General features: G+C 33.2%; 1 protein-coding gene across 3 annotated transcripts in view; it reads left to right on the top strand.

Annotated features, from left to right (window-relative positions):
* The window catches only part of LOC117104672 (nck-associated protein 1-like), a 59,117-nt gene extending 42,862 nt beyond the window's left edge, over positions 1-16,255 (top strand). For 2 of the 3 annotated variants that reach the window (XM_033245554.1, XM_033245557.1), the window contains 12 exons: positions 736-884; positions 1,628-1,759; positions 8,735-8,850; positions 9,584-9,686; positions 10,359-10,489; positions 10,620-10,717; positions 11,406-11,499; positions 11,607-11,689; positions 12,324-12,486; positions 13,020-13,243; positions 13,780-13,869; positions 14,115-16,255. In XM_033245554.1, the coding sequence (XP_033101445.1) occupies positions 736-884; positions 1,628-1,759; positions 8,735-8,850; positions 9,584-9,686; positions 10,359-10,489; positions 10,620-10,717; positions 11,406-11,499; positions 11,607-11,689; positions 12,324-12,486; positions 13,020-13,243; positions 13,780-13,869; positions 14,115-14,216 (1,485 nt within the window). In that variant the 3' untranslated portion in view covers positions 14,217-16,255. The remainder of the gene's footprint in view (positions 1-735; positions 885-1,627; positions 1,760-8,734; positions 8,851-9,583; positions 9,687-10,358; positions 10,490-10,619; positions 10,718-11,405; positions 11,500-11,606; positions 11,690-12,323; positions 12,487-13,019; positions 13,244-13,779; positions 13,870-14,114) is intronic. The other variant, XM_033245555.1, reaches the window with a different exon arrangement.
* The last annotated feature ends 385 nt before the right edge of the window (positions 16,256-16,640 follow it).

The raw sequence follows: 16,640 nt of genomic DNA, 5'->3' as shown, positions 1-16,640 counted from the left end.
CTGACCCCCTTCATTTTTCATTGCTCAAAATGGTGATGACCCCATAGTATATTAACCATTCGTCATTTCTGAATCATATTAAGTGAGCATAAGCTTTAGGTCAATGTTGAATGTCATGTACCCTAGTTTTCCATTCGCGCTTTTTAGCGTGCGCGTACGCGTGCGTCAAAATTTATATATGCTTAAAATCATGAATATTTTTAATCAGTTGTAGGCCCTTAGGATTTTTATTACATATTCTGAAAGCACATAAGTTGTAGATATGATTTTATAGATCATTATGGCTGATCGGCATTGTGACGTCATCATATTGACATCTGAATTCAAAAATTGAATTTTTATATGATAAATATTATAAATGATAAGTTCCTCACTAACAGGCGTTTGTCAATGAGAGTTGATATATATATCTCATATTAGGAGTCAACACTTCATGCGCACGTGCGTCATGACGTGCGCGTACACATGAGTAAATCTTTTAACATGCTCCTAATATTTTTTTTTAATTATTTTTTTTAAAAGACTGAATTAGGCGTATACTTTAGCCCATTTTCAGCATTTAAAAATTCTTCAATCCACACCGCGCGCACTTCCTGAGGGTCAAAGTACGGCGGATCACCAAACTCGTCTTCAGTGACAAGTTCAAATCTAGTTTTATTATTTTTCATTATTTTAATCCATTATTATGACTCATCATCATATTTGTATTTCCATATTTTTATCCATTTGCTATAGCTACTACCAAAAAATGCTGCAATTGTTTTGGTCATTGATCTACAAAAGAAGAATGCCATTAAGGAACTAAACAAGAAACTCAAGAATGTCCAGTCACCTCCCAAACCTGGTCTGGAGAGCTTCCGAAAAACCAGAGAAGACTTTACTGAGTAATAATCACTTTTTGTGTAAATTTAATTAATTCAGTGTCATCTGCATTACACAAAGAAATGCTCACATAGTAAATAGATAACCAATTTTCTTTATGACTCCACTAAGGTTTTTGTATTTAATGATCAATTAAGTTTGATATTTTGTAGTCTTTCTCAACTTCTGTGTTTTCTTATATTTTCCTTCACAATATTGGTGACTACAAATGTTTGCTCAGCTGTTTTTTGAGTCTGAGGTCTAAATTAATCATATCAGATGGGACATGTGATTGTAAAATCCTTAATTTGTGATGTGAAAAATGTCTTAAATATTATGACAATTAATCTCTGAATCTCTGAGGAAAAGGTATACGATACTTTCAAAAGTAAGCTCTGAAAAAGCCACCTCAAAACATTAAATTTCTTATCTAAAATGATTAAATAAATTATTAATCCCTGTGATACATAATCAAAACAATGTTTTGCTGATATACAGATTTAACTACTCTACAAACATTTTTATATTCATTACCAGCCAATTTAAGGGTTTATGTAAATTAGTAGACCAACAGTATTAATCTGTAAAGACAGTATTTTCTTGTTCAATTTATGTGCTCCACAGTACAGAATATCTGTACTATGAGACGGAGTACAAATGTAAAGAACAAACTATGATTCAGTTATTGTAGAGCCATTCTTGACTGGTATTAATTTAGTGTGCTAATTTTTTTCTCTTTAATCACATTTGTTTTTATCTTTTCTAGAATTGATGAATTCCACACCCAGCTCACAGAGCTTTGCTTTGCCATTAACTATGCTTCCTCAATTACTGTGTGGGACCATGTGTTCTCCCCAAGAGAATACCTTATCCAGCATCTTGAATCACGCTTTTCCAAGTAAGGTTCACATGTACACAGCCATATGATTTTTTTGATCGTTAAATTGTTTGATCAACAGAACAGTTTTCTGCAAATTTGGCTATATGAATTTTATTGTTTATGTTTAGTTAAACGACATTCACATATACAGTAACTGGATAGTCCTAGGTTTGTACTATGATGCTAAGGGGTCATCCATTATTTTCATCATTTTCACAAGCGTACAAAACATACGCAGGGGGAGGTGGTTGAAGGTGTGTATACACTTTTCAAAAAGTGCAAAAATGACGATTTGGAAATGTTAGCATACGTTACCTAGCAATTCACGAGTAAATGTTAACTTTATCAACTGTTTATACACAGCGTTATCTTGCATCCCATGATTAACGATGTGTTGATAAGCATTGTGTACTTACAAACAATTTCGAAATACAAGGGAAATGCACTCTATCTCCGCAAGTTTGAATAAACTGTAAGCCTAGGCCAGCAGCCTAAACCACAGTTTGACAGCACTGAGCAATGGGACCATGTGTTCACTGTGCTGTGCTAGGCTAAGACTACCTATTTATTCTCCTTTCTTCTACTTCACTAGGCCTAATTCCTGCCTTTTAAATTCAATGAGCCTACATCCACTCACTCTATTTAACATTTTAAAACACAATTTATTTTTTATTGTATTCCACGGACACTCATGATAACGTAAGTTTTACGTGTTCTCTTGTTCTAAATACCACACCATACAATCATCAATCACAAACAATCTTGAGCATGAGGCAGTGAATTGGCCCTCATCCAAAAAAAGCCCTCAACAAATCACGCACCACCAATCTAGGTGAAAGGTTAGCCATGTGATTTCTTTCTTCTGCGTCATTTTATTCATGAACTCGCTTTCAACTTTGTCTAAATATTCAATTATTTTGTCTATGCCTATGTGGAAATTTTAAACAAAATGAAAGTTTATTAATTGTTTATATTTTTAAAATGAATTATTATTAAAATACGCAAGTTTGCTGTGTTAAAAATGGAATCTATATGCCTACCACTATTTTGGCTATGTGGTTATTGGGCAAGGATTGGGCTCATGTTCTTATATTAGTAGACTGATTGTGGCACCAAGTGTTGTCAGTCTATTGTCATAGTAACCAAACTAAGCAATCATACGTGGTATTTTAATAGTTTTGGTAGCAGATTGTTTGAGATTTTTCAATTAAGGATAGTGTTGTTCCAGTCAGCAGGGAATATTGTAGGCCTATTTTAGGACAAAATATCAAAGATATTTTTAATTTAAACAAAAAGATCAAAAGGAAAAAAAAGCACACACAACAGAATGAAAAATTTATTAAGGCAATTAATTCAATTTGACATGATATGAAACAAAAATCAGCAAATTTATTTTGAATTGTGTATAGAGAGCTGTGCTATCCCACAATGTTTCAACATGTATTGCACAATACTGGAGGGTAGGAAGAGGATATATACAGTATATATATATACATATATATATATTTATTTACTTATATCTGTACCGCTATAAAACAGTGGAAGAAAATCATCATTTTATCATGTACTCTTTCACAGGGGGGGGGGAGGGGGTTAGCAAAAAGAGTATGTTTTGTACTCTCGTGAAAATGATGAAAATAATGGATGACCCTGCTGAACCATTCTCACAGAAAATATAATCTTAGAATGACAACATTTACATAGACTACAAAAATAAACACACAATATGGGGTGTTTTCAGTTGAAAATTTTTTCATTAAAAAATTTAAACAGAAATTTTGAGTCTACATTTTAATAATAACAGACATTTATAATGTGCCAATTCAAACGTTTGTCAAAGGTGCAGTGGACTAGATGTTGCACTTTTAAATAACTTTCTCCTCCCCTGAGGGTCACTTCATGTCGCCTGCAGCTGGTAAAGGACGCAATTTCTTCTGTCCATGACAGGCCGAGTGGACCAGTACGCTGGGGTAACCCCGTACTCTTCTCGAAATATATACTGGGTTCTTTAAAGTGCACATGAGAGCATTTTGTGTACACTGGGCTTACGGTTTATAGTTCCTATTATCCGAGAATACTTATTGAATGCCTCTGACTCAACCGCTCAGTTATTCAACTCACTCTTTAATCAGCAACCTATTGTTAGTCCAGTATTTGGGAACTGAAGTTGCCATAGTAATGAAAAGTCAAAGCTGTAATCTAACCAGCTCTGCCCTTTGGCCAATACACCGACAGACATTTCGGCGCCAGCGCCAAATGCACTTTCGCTGATAGACAATTCGCAGACAGCCAATTTGTTGACAACAAATTTGCCAACCTTTAATTCGCTGACATTCAGTCTGTTTACTGACACTTTTTGTTGCTTTCAAGTTTGTTATACTTACATAATAAACAATTGTACATAATTTAAAAGCATATCGTTCTAATGGTCTAAATAGTGTTGTACAGAAACTGCTTTACTTCGTGTACAGAATGATGTTTTAATGGCTATTGATCAAAAATAAGAAGCGATACGTACTCTTCTTGATTTTTCCTCTGCATTTGATACCATCTCCTTCTACATCGGTTGTCTACATGCTATGGTTTTTCCGGTGTTGCCCTCAATTGGATTTCATTCTATTTAAGTTTCCGTACACAGTCTGTTGTCATTCATGGTGTTTCCTCGAATCCTAAATATATGTCATGTGGGGTTCCTGAGGGGTCTGTGATTGGACTTCTTTTGTTTATATTATATACGGCTCCATTAGAAGATCTGGTGAAGGCACATGGTATGTGTTGCATGGTTTATGCCGATGACATTCAAATATACACTTTTAAACCACCTGAAATCTCACCAACTTTAAGCAAGATTTCAGCACATAGCCACAATATTGGTCCAAAGCATTTAATAGCCTTAGAAAGCATTGAAATAGCATAGGTACCATATAGCTGGTAGCATAAAATAGCTTTATCAAGCATATTGAAATAGCATAGATATAGCTGGTAGCATAAAATAGCTTTATTAAACATCATTTAAATAGATTTTTTTAAATAGCCTTAAAAGCATTGGAATAGCATAGATATAGCTGGTAGCATAAAATAGCTTTATGAAGCATTTGAAAATAATAATAATTCTTATAATTATAACAATAATTAAATACATATAAATAATAATAATTATAATAATAATAATAAAAATAATAATAATAATAATAATTATTATTATTACTATTATTATTATTATCATTATTAGTATTATTAAAATAATTATAATAATAATATGAAAATAATAATAATTACTTATAATAATAATATATCCCATTGCTTGTTAGGGTCATCGCCCAAAGCATTAAGTAATTCCTCCCAGTCCCAGTTAATATATCTTGCATTTTTTTAAATTCTTTTTTCATATATCTTAGCTGTTTCTCTGGTTTATCTTCTGCCCTGCATACAATTTTAATTTTTATCAAAGAATGATCACTTTTACTTAGTGGTGCGTCATACTCAATGTAATCTATCAAATTCTCTTCAGTTGTAAACACAAGATCCAGTAGTGAAGGTGTATCAACGTGCTGATATAAATAGCTATCTCTAATGGTCTAATTCTTTATCGATTCCTGCTGTTAAACTCCTGTAATGTGTCCAATCAATTTTAAGGTAATTCATATCCCCTGCAATTAAAATGTGAGAAGTCATTATTGTCGGCCAGAGCTCTAAACAAATCATTCATGTGCTCATTATTTTCATTATTCAAGTTCGGGCTTCTATAAATGGAACAGAAAATTAAAAAGTTTCACTCAGCTAAATTAATTTTACATATTTGTGTTTCTTGGAAGGAACCAAATTCCTGTTCGTCAAACAAACTATAAGGAATATCACTGCTTAGATACATCACCATTCATCTGCCAATATCATTTGAAATGTTCAATAGTTCCATTTTATAATCTTGAATATAAAACTGGGCTGCAGTTAAGGGATACCTAAAATGCTTTGGTTTAACTTCAGTTATAGCTATAATGTGAGGCTGTCTCTCTTTAATTCTAATATTGAGTTCCTGAAATTTTTCTTTTGTCAACACATCTGCATTTGTAACCCATATTTTATTGGGTTTTTTTTTTTTTTTGACGCATTTTTGTAATTTTTACCACTTTCCGGTCCCATGGTAGACCTCTCACCATGTATAAAAAACTGGACTCTTCATCACTTGCGTTCTTTTTCCTTGCTTCTTCGCGTAATTTCCTATCTGTCTTTGTTTCTCGCTTTGTCATGTCATTCCTTATACTTATGTTAATGTATGGAGCCCCAGCCCCCTTTAGTTTATACAAATTTCTCATCAGTCTTGAATTTCTTCAGACTGTAGGCAAACAAGGAGTGGTCTAGGTTTCTCATCCCCTATGCTATCCTCTGATTCTTTCTTAACAAGTCGTCTTACCTCAAATTCTGTTGTTTTTATTCCTATCGTTATTTCTGTTAGGTTCATCATATTGTTGTTTATCCATTTAAATCAAGTCTGATGTATTACTTGATCCCTCAGCTAAATTAAATACCACTATATTCCTCTGTCTTGCTATCCTATTGTTGATGTCATTATATATCTCTCTCACAACTTCCTCTTATGTTCAAATCCGACTGGTTCCATTGATATTTTGGTTTTGATTTTGTTTATTTCTGTTTGCATACAGCTCTCAAAATTAGGAAAAAAGTATGTCGGCAAAGAAATGAAAATCGCCGGCGCTATAAAATTTACGCCGGTTATTACGTAGGCAATTTTTAGTTTCAGCTTACAGCCCTGAAATCAACCCATGCTGACCTGTTGTAGTAGTGATGGATGTCTTCAAGTCACCCAATTAAACTGGAAAGCCTAGTACTAATTTTCAATCTTAACTAATTATTGATAAAATGTTGAACAATGTTTATTTTATGATGACAAATAAAATGAAAGTACAAACCGAACAAACAGTTAATAGCTAATAGTAATAAACAATGATTTTCCAAACGAAATAACGCAATAATCATTGCTGTCTGTTACAACACCCTGTGAATGAACTGTCGCGACGGTTATGACGCGTCGTACAGCTACCTCAGTCCCAAAAGCGTTGCCATAGAGATTATCTATTAATTGAAACGACACACCAGTAGGCCTAAACGTTAATGTTAGATAAATTGAACATTACACCTTAATATTGTTCATAAAGTGCATTATAGCCTTGCCTAATCCTTAAAAACCAATCGACCTGAAATGAAGACGGAACCCAAAGCAAGTTTCTACGATGGCTGACTCTTTTTCAGTTTAATTCGGATTTGGATGTCGTAGATTCATCAGTGTAAATCTTAGCTTTACTCATTCCTCAAAAACATGTTGCTAATTATGAAGGAAATTTGTAGAGAATGACATTAAAATTTTTTAGTTTTGACTGTAAAACAAAACCACGAGGGTTTCCTATTTGTTTTAATAAATCTGTTTAATTAAAAATTAATCTGTTTACACTGAGCTTGTTTCTGTCTGCAAGCTGACACGCACTAGAAAACTTTGGGCGATCGGACGTCATCATAGCCAAGCACATTTTGCCCATCCATCATGACCCCACGAAAAAAATTAACCAATTAGCGGGCAGAGTTTAGGAGGCACGACCTAATGTTTACACAAGAATGTGTTGTTCAGAAAAAAATGTCAGACCGAAAAATGCAGGTAAAAACAATATAAAAACATGAAACATACAATCCAGTTTGATTTTATTCACATTTTAATCATAATACAACATAAAAAACATTAAATAACTTGATTTCATTAAAGATAAAGTTTAATGTTGTGTTTACGGCGATCCTGTCGCGTCTGTTTCTGGTACAACTGGTTAGCTTGGGCTAGGCCTAAAATCTTCACGTCGGCGATTTTTTTATCGTCGGGGTTGGGCAGCTGCACGCCGTTTACGTCGGCACTGCCGAATGCCGGCATTAATTTTGAGGGCTGTTGCATAGAATCTAATTTAGTTTCCACTTCTTTCCGAAAGCCTTCAAGAAAATTACTACATCTTTTTTCAATCTCTCGTTCTTTCTTAATAAATCTCAAGGTTTTCTCAATGCATTTTTCGCAAAACCATGGAAAATCTGGTCTATCACCAACATTTTTAAAAGTTGATTCAGGTATTTTCAAGCATTTTACACATCTTTTTATTTCACAGTAACCACATTTCAGTAGCTTGCTGCGCTTTTCAGTAAATGATATTTTACAGCCATCCCATTCCAATCCACTGTTATCAGCTGGTGCATTCAACAGCAGACTGGGTTTCTTAGGCCTACCTTTCTTCGCTTGTTGGCTTTGTACAACTAGCTCGTTCAACGGCCGGCTTTGTTGTCCATCCTCGTATTGAGTATCCTGGCTTACCTCTGCCATTTTGAAAAGTCATATCTTTCAAAATGTTGAGCTTTACAAAACAGTCAACAAGATAAGATATGGTCCACTAACATTCGTCTTCCCTGGAGTTTACCTAAATATGCGAAATATGATTCATTTCCACTAGTTATTTAGCACAAATTATAACGTTAAAATCATCACTTGTTCCTACCACCAGGCATGCTCGTAAATCCCGTCACAATTGGAAAGTTGCTTCTGCATATCATGACATTCTAGGAGAGTTTGTGGACCACTTTCAAAGTATGAAGCTTGGCCTATACACCATTAGATACAACCATTTGTAATCCAATCGTTTCAGCTTTTGTTGCTGGTTTGGAATTGTTTTGATGTTTTAAACATGAATAAATTAATAGATAATAGATAAAAAAGACAATTTGTAGTTGAAGAAAACCATGCCCCTTGATTTCAGTCTTTTGATTTTCTGACAGAAGCCTTTATCCTTTGCTAATTCTATAATTTTTTTTGTCTTTAATCTCACAGTGTTCAAGATAGCCATATGTTTGATTATTGTTATTAATCATAATTTTCATTATGTCTTTGTAATTGTTATAGTTATATTATCATATAGTAATGTTATATATAGTTATCGATGTTGGTTATAGGGCTCTTGTTGGGATGATGATGTATAACCCTGACACAAAGGAAATTGCTAAGCCATCAGAGCTGCTGCTTAGCGTCAAGACATATATGGGGGTCCTACAGAGCATAGAAAATCAAGGTAAGTCAGATTTTTACTGGTATAGGCATTTATAATGCGCCTCTTCCTTATCAGTTTCTGATAAGTGAGGTTATAAAGTGCACTTCTTTTCCCTGGTCTTTGGGTCCAAATGCTTTAAGTGTTGCTGCTGGTAATCAATGCAGGAGCAGGCAACCCCACCAAGTATGCATTTATACTCGTGGGTGGAGAGAAGCAATGCAGATAAAGTGTCTTACTCAAGAACACAAGTGAAATGCAGAGCGAGGGATTGAAACCCCGACCTCGAGGTTAGGAAAGCAAACCATTCTTGCTGCGCCAAACCGCTTCCACAGTTGTTGTTTCTGTTAATATTTTATTATTACTCATTACTTGCATCAATCTATCAATTCTGAAATATAGTATAGCTTTACAGAATGTGTCTCAGAAACATGTTTATCTTATGTAAATCAACTCATAACTTTTTCTACTATCAAATATATATATAGTAAACTTTCAGAAACATTGAAAACCATTTTTTGTCAAAATATCACTTTAGATATATTTTCTTGAATATCTTAAATGGATGTGGTGTACCACAAGACTAGTTTTATAACGACGCCTCACATATTTCAATTATTTCTTTTCATTATGTAGTTAGCATTGAATTTAGATTAAACCTTCTTAATTATTGAGAGCCTATGCTCTTAATGCCAAGTGTAGATAGAAAGAGTCCAGTTAATTTTGAATAAGTATGTACATTCTGTCATTTCTGTAGTTCATATTGACATAACGCGAGTGTTCAACAGTGTGCTATTGCAACAGACCCAGCAGCAAGATGCCCACGGTGAAAAGACTATAACATTAAACTACACAAATTGGTAAGTTGCCTTCTTCATCCAAATACTTGCACAGCAGAACGCCCAGGGTTTTAGCTAAAATTACTCAGCTACACAAACTAGCAAGTTTTCTACTTACCCATACTTGGTAATACACCAGAAGGCATGTCTGAGTGCCCAATATCTGTTACTCCATAAACAGATGTGTATCTAACCTCTAAACTTGTCATTCAATTATGTCAGAAGTAGTATTTGTGACCCAAGATCATAAAAGGGCTGTTAACTCGCACCACGCTGTATTGAGAAACAAGAGTCAATAGGCAGTAGAACATGAATTTTGTTTGAATTGGGTTTTTTTGTGTAATAAATAAAGTATAACTATTAATCTTAATATTCCTGAAGTTCGAAATTCCAACTATAAAAGGTAAAATTAAGCTATTTTCGGATGGGAGTTAGTGAAAAATGAATATAAACCTGCCGAAAATAAAGGCATTTTTCTCAAAACTTGATTTAAGAAAGTTGATAAGATGACAATTGTTCTAACGGTCATAACTTTGCTTCTGTAGACACACGATTGAGGTCATTTAACTGTCATTATAAAGTAAATGATATGTTCTATGTCATCATAACAAAAACTTAGTTTACAGCCCTTTTATGATCTTGGGTCACATTTGGTTCTCCACCTCCTAATATCCATTTACCTTTATAATACAGGTATTTGGAAACATTGTTGCGCCGTGTGACTGCTGGCCAAATCTGCTACTCCCCCTACCAGAAGGCATTTGTCAGCCTGGCCCCAGACCCTCAACTGCCATTTAATGCAGAAGAGTACACTGATATCACAGGTAAATTTTTATTCCATCACATCTCACTGGTAGCCTTTTAGATGCTATCATAGTCGTCCTCAGTACATTGTGATTCACTTTATAGAATGCTATTATCAAGCTATTAATTAATACCTTTGTTGTATTTCAGAGCTGCGTGCATTGGCAGAATTACTTGGTGCATATGGAATGAAATTCCTTCGTGAGAGTTTGATGTGGCATATTGCTAGCCAAATTGGTGAACTTAAGGTAAAAACAGTTTAAAATTGTGATCTGATTGTCCTCTGCTCAGGGCGCATTTTAAAATAATATACATATAAATATTGATGTTTTTATATTGACTCCTGCCCTTACTTCTTTCTCTTCTATTTATGTTTATTCCTTGCAGGTTTTAGTTTTTCATTCATTTCTCTATTATAGGTATCTCACAGTATCTCACTAGCTTCCGAATAATTTAGTATGTAACTAGTAGGACTTGTGATTGTGATTCAATATTTTGAACTATAATTAGATCGCCTTCAGGAATAATATAATACGTCAGAAGTATTTGCAGTTGTTTAAGAAATTTTAATCTGTCATTCAAGACCTTAGTTGTCACAATGAGGTGTACAAACATGATTTTAGGCCGCTGAAAAAGCTGATCAACAGATCAGCAAAAGCTAAGATAGTTTCAATTTGAATGTATATTAATATGTTGAGAATTGTTAGTCTATTTTTGTAGAATTAATTCCAAATCCAATCTCTCCTGAAGGGGGTACTTCAACCCTCTATAAAAAATCCTAATCTTCTTGGTATGTGTAAAATATCATCTCCATTTTAACTACTCCAGAAATAATTGTTTTTTCTCTTCCTTTTATTTTCTGTTTTGTCAGTTAGTTTCAGAATGTTGATGCCGAGTTCTAGTCTCATTTTTATATCAATTTTTTTTTATTGTTAGAAATTGGTAGTGGAAAATCATGATGTTCTACAGCAACTTCGAACAAGTTTTGATCAACCAGACAAAATGGCAGAACTCTTCTTGCAACTGAAATGTGAGTGCTAATTTGAATATCATGTGTATTTTTATGTGTCACAGAGGACATTTTTTAAAGATTTTTTCATAAAATGATGATTTTATTTATTTATTTCCTATTATTAGATGTGGATAACTTAATGACAAGACTAAACATCATTGGTGTCATCCTGGCCTTCAAGAGCCTTACCCAAGAGGCATTAGCTGATGTAAGTACACTAACATATTTCTTTAAGTTTGGTTATAAGTTACAAGAAATAGGTATTTGGAAGCTAGTCACAATGTTTTTGAAATATAAATAAGTAATAAAGCTCTGTCCACACTATCAAATTTTATGTGACAAATTTTGTGATGTGCCCATATATGGACATGGTGATGTCATATTACACCCAATAGTGTGCAAAGTGATAGTATAGTTCTTGAGCCATTTATCTCTTATGTAGTGGCAGCGCCAGCGGGGGGCAGGGGGTTAAGCCCCCAATCGGTTTGGTCAAGTCCCCCTATCGGCCAAAGCTCCTCGACCAAAAAAAAAAAAATAGGCCTAGTTTTCCCATCCCAGCCATTTTCGGCCATCTAGAAGTTCCAATTTAAAAAAAAATTTTGTTTTGGGAGGAGGGGAATCCCCCTCCCATACCCACCTCCGGCTTGGGCTTTCGGTTCCCAGATAACGCTGCGCATTATAGTTACACCCATAAATACTTAGCGCCCCCCCCCCCAGTCGGACATCTTAGCTTCCCCCACCCATAAATTATATCCTAGAGCCGCCACTGCTCTTATGTGAGCCGATTTGACCCTTTGTTTAACGTAGGACACATAAAGTTATGATTTTTTATAACACTGTAGGTTCTAAGTATACGAGTCCCGTTCTTAAACAACTCGGTCATTGACTTCCGTGAGCATGTTCCAGATGGTACTTCCATGATTGTTAATGAGTTAGCATCCAGCGTCGGCCTATCTTGTAATGTGGATCCTGCACTTGTACGTGCCTTGCAATCGGACAAAAGCAGTAAGTATTAATTTATGCTTACTCTTTAGTATTTTTGTATAAAATGAGATTTGATATATAAAGTAGTGTATCTATGTTTACAAGATATTTTTATCATAAGAACAGATTGATAAGTTTGAAAACTTTTCAAATTATTATATACTGTACTATAATACTTTACTATCAATTGTCTGCATAATATCTAATAACTTTTTCCAAGCTGTTACCTGTTCCATTATCTGTGCATTATATGTAATAATTTAATGACCTATTTTCTATTCAAGCTATTACATGCTCAACTATACTTTACAGGATTTAAGCTGGCTAAAAAAATATTTAGCAATTTAACTAATTTGGTATTATCTGATAGAAATTTAATTAGCCCAAAACAATAGAATATAAGCAATGGTAGTTTCAATTCCATTAGCTTTTTGGCTAATTTGGAATGAAAATATTTATCAAAATTTAGCTTTTCTTAGGATTTATCAATTTGGCTAATGACAGCTTAAACCCTGACTATATTGTTTTACTTATTTCTAATGTGATCTTTATAGTTGACCCTGACCAGGACTACAACTATTCATGCCTTCTCATCGTATTCATTGCGTTGAGCTTAAAAACTCTTGTGAAAAGTGAACAGACCATTTACAATTCCATTCTGGATGCGCATCCTAACAACAGTCATTGCCTTGCTAAGGCAATAAACACCATTGCAGCCTCACTCTTTGTGATCCACAATAAGAACGACACAGAGGAAAGACTCCAGGAGTTCCTTGCTGTAAGTAGTTTTCCAGTCCAATTACCGTGTAGTTTTTTTTTCTTACTCAGAGAAAGCTTTCCTCTGTCAAGAAAAAAAAAATTGTTTTGTGGCAGCCTAACTTACCCAAAATTTTTAAAATGTAAAGTCATTTTTAGAAAGCCCAAAATGTCACAGAGCTTGGGCGACACGACAAGTTTTTGTTGCTCTAATTTAACTTTATGTCAAGAAAATGTGACAAGCTGCTTGTGAATTATTAAATACAATTTTGAAAAGGCATGTGGAGCATTGTATAAATTAGGTTGATTTATGTTTGCTGGTCAGGATATACCATTAATTTTAGTTTAATTTAAGTTTATGCTAAAATATTTGAATTCCTTAAATGCAGTAAATTATATATTGTATCAACAATAATTTTATAATGATAGTGGTAACAAATTACTAATAGCCTTGAGTGAATTTTGTATACAGGTATACAAGATTTGTAGATTATAGTACTGTAGTAAGAATGAAAATAATGATTTACTATCCTAGTGTGTGTTTTTGTTTATATGTAGTTAGCATCATCCAGCCTACTTCGGTTGAGTCAGGAAACGGACAAGATCACAATCAAAGGCAGAGAGTCGGTCTACTTGTTACTTGATCAGGTATTATATTTGTTTTATCCACAATTTTAAACTAAATAATAAAATAGTTTAAAAATTATATATGATCCTCAAAGCAAAATAAATGTCTTAATAAGTAATGCCAAGGATTTTGGTCCCAAACCTACTTTCTCCCAAATGAATTGATCTTATCCCCGATCTTATCCCCCACCCTTCCCCCTATTTTATCTAAAATGTTTACTTGAATTTCTATTTTCTATATACTTACATGTATTTTCCTTCTGCAGATTGTACAAGAGTCCCCATATTTAACACAAGACTTGCTGGAATCTTGCTTCCCTTACGCACTGTTGCGGCATGCTTACCACGCAGTCATTCAAAATGAATAGCATATTTACAGGTTAGCCATTTCCATCAGTTAGTACTATTGGTATCGGTGTACTGATTGGAATCGGTGTAGTGTTATGAGCGTGTACTGCTATAGCTATCATTTTTAATACTATTGGCATTGATATACTCCAATGGCTGCTGAGTGTATTAATGTTTCAATGTACCTGAATCATAGATTGTTGTTTATAACTACACTTAAATAAAATATTAATTGTGTATAATGTAAATAATTCTTAATAACTTAATTGCACAAACATACTGTAAATCAGAGATGCTTATAGGGATCAGGGATCTCAACCTTGAGGTCTGGCATTGCTGTGCATTTACCTTATGTTCTTGGAAAAAACATTTTACCTATTGTTCTCTCTCTCCACTTAGGATATGTCGGCATAGGAGATGGACTATATTAATATAATGGAATAAGTACAATATTTAGTAACATTGAAACAATACCAGACTTGAGTTTGAATCATAATTTTTATTAATAATACATATGAGGAATATCCATAATAATATATATTATGAAGAATATCCATAATAATACATATGAAGAATATTCATGGATGAATATGGTATTTAACTTTTAGATTGATAGGTATTTATTAGATGATTGGAAATAACAATGAAAGAAAGATAAGGTTTGTAAATTAGTAAAAAAAATATATAAAGGCCCATTTACAGCATAATAAAACAGAACCTATTATATTATTTATAGCAACTCAAACAACAACTGTTATGATGCACTGTGTAAGTGCGTTTTTATCGCTATTGTGAGCTGCTGTTGTGTTTTGTGTTAATAGGAATCATTGTAAATTGATGACCTATCCTTTTATAGGAGATATTCAATGTATTAATTTATGTTTTTTATGGGTTTTCATAGTTTATGATTTTACATAAATTTAAGTTTCTTAAAAACAGATTCATGAAAATGTTCAAATCAATTTGGAGGAAGCATTTAAAGAGGATTCTTTATATTAGAAATATTTAATAATTGAATGGGAATTTTTCTGTGCCACAATATAATTGTAACCTAAACATTTCAATTTACATCTAAACACTGTAAATATACACGATTTTAATACAGCATATTATTTTACATGTTGTTTCAAGCATTGTGACGAAAGCACCATAACAAATTATTGTACAGTTTTCCCTGATACTATAGTATGTAAATTTAGTTGAGCATTATTAATGTGTTGTTTTTATTATTATTACTATTACCTCTAGGGCCTACTGTGTAAAATAATTATGTTGTGATTTACATGATTTCTCACAAAGTTAACATAACATTACAAGTCAGATAGGCCTATTGTTTTGTGTACACAATACTATTTTAACCATCTAATAACTTGTAGAATTAAAACCTTTTTAAGAAAGCATAGCATTTAACCATTTTATAAGCACTGCAGCACTTATTAGATCATTTACAGTATTGCTAATATATGTTATTTATATTATTTATTTATTTTTTTTATATTATTGCATTTTTATTATTTTTAATTACAAAATTTATTTACTTCACCTTAAACTTCTGTTGATTGCCATTTGTATGCTGATAATTGAATGCAGCAACCTCAACTGTTTATATAGTCACTAGCATGCATTTTAGACTAAAACATGCAGTTATGTTTCTTTGACAAGCAGTTAATTTTTTGTGAAGAAAATGTGTATAATGGTAAATCTAGTTTAGAAATGGTCTGACTCTGAACACATTACGTTTGTATATATTTTTACTCATTTCAAAGATAGAAAACAAATAAAAATAGCTTTCATTTTATGGTTGTTATTCCTTTTTAGTTGCATGCTAAATTTAATATTTGTTCCTTAATCAACCAACCAGCAGACAAACACACTGTGATAATACTGTGGATGCCTTTGCAAATACTGAACTTGCCTTTGGTATTTTATCAACCTTCCAAGGCATTCAATCCTGTGACTATTCTCCTATTTAAACTTCACAGTTATGAAATATGTGGAACCACTAATGGTCTTTTCAAAACTTGCCTATCCAATAAATTTCAATGTACGAAATATACAAGGCCATTTCTCAAATTTTGTCTCTATATTAATACTGTACGTTCTTTAATTTACTTTCGTTTTACCTCTATGCTGATGACACTACTGTTTCGGAGTGTTCAACTAAGAATTGAGCAATTTTTTCAAATTATATTTCTGCTAACACATTCAGTTATCCTTCCTTTTAAGAAATGCTGTGCCGTTATTTTCCAAATCTAATAAAAGTAGACTTGGATTACAGACAGATTATAAATGTCCCTTTATTAGAAAAAACAAATTCTTGGCATCAACATCGATTCAGGGGTTGCATGGAATATACACATTAAAGAACTTGAAAATAAGATTTCAAAAAATATCATTTTTATGCTGTTCTTCCTTCATTCCACGCAACATCCTCTACAATAATA

This window comes from Anneissia japonica, unplaced genomic scaffold (genome assembly GCF_011630105.1).
Source record: "Anneissia japonica isolate Jap-2015-1 unplaced genomic scaffold, ASM1163010v1 scaffold287712_len2945570_cov188, whole genome shotgun sequence".
In the NCBI taxonomy this organism is placed as follows: domain Eukaryota; kingdom Metazoa; phylum Echinodermata; class Crinoidea; order Comatulida; family Comatulidae; genus Anneissia; species Anneissia japonica.
This window is presented reverse-complemented; position numbering and strand designations above follow the sequence as displayed.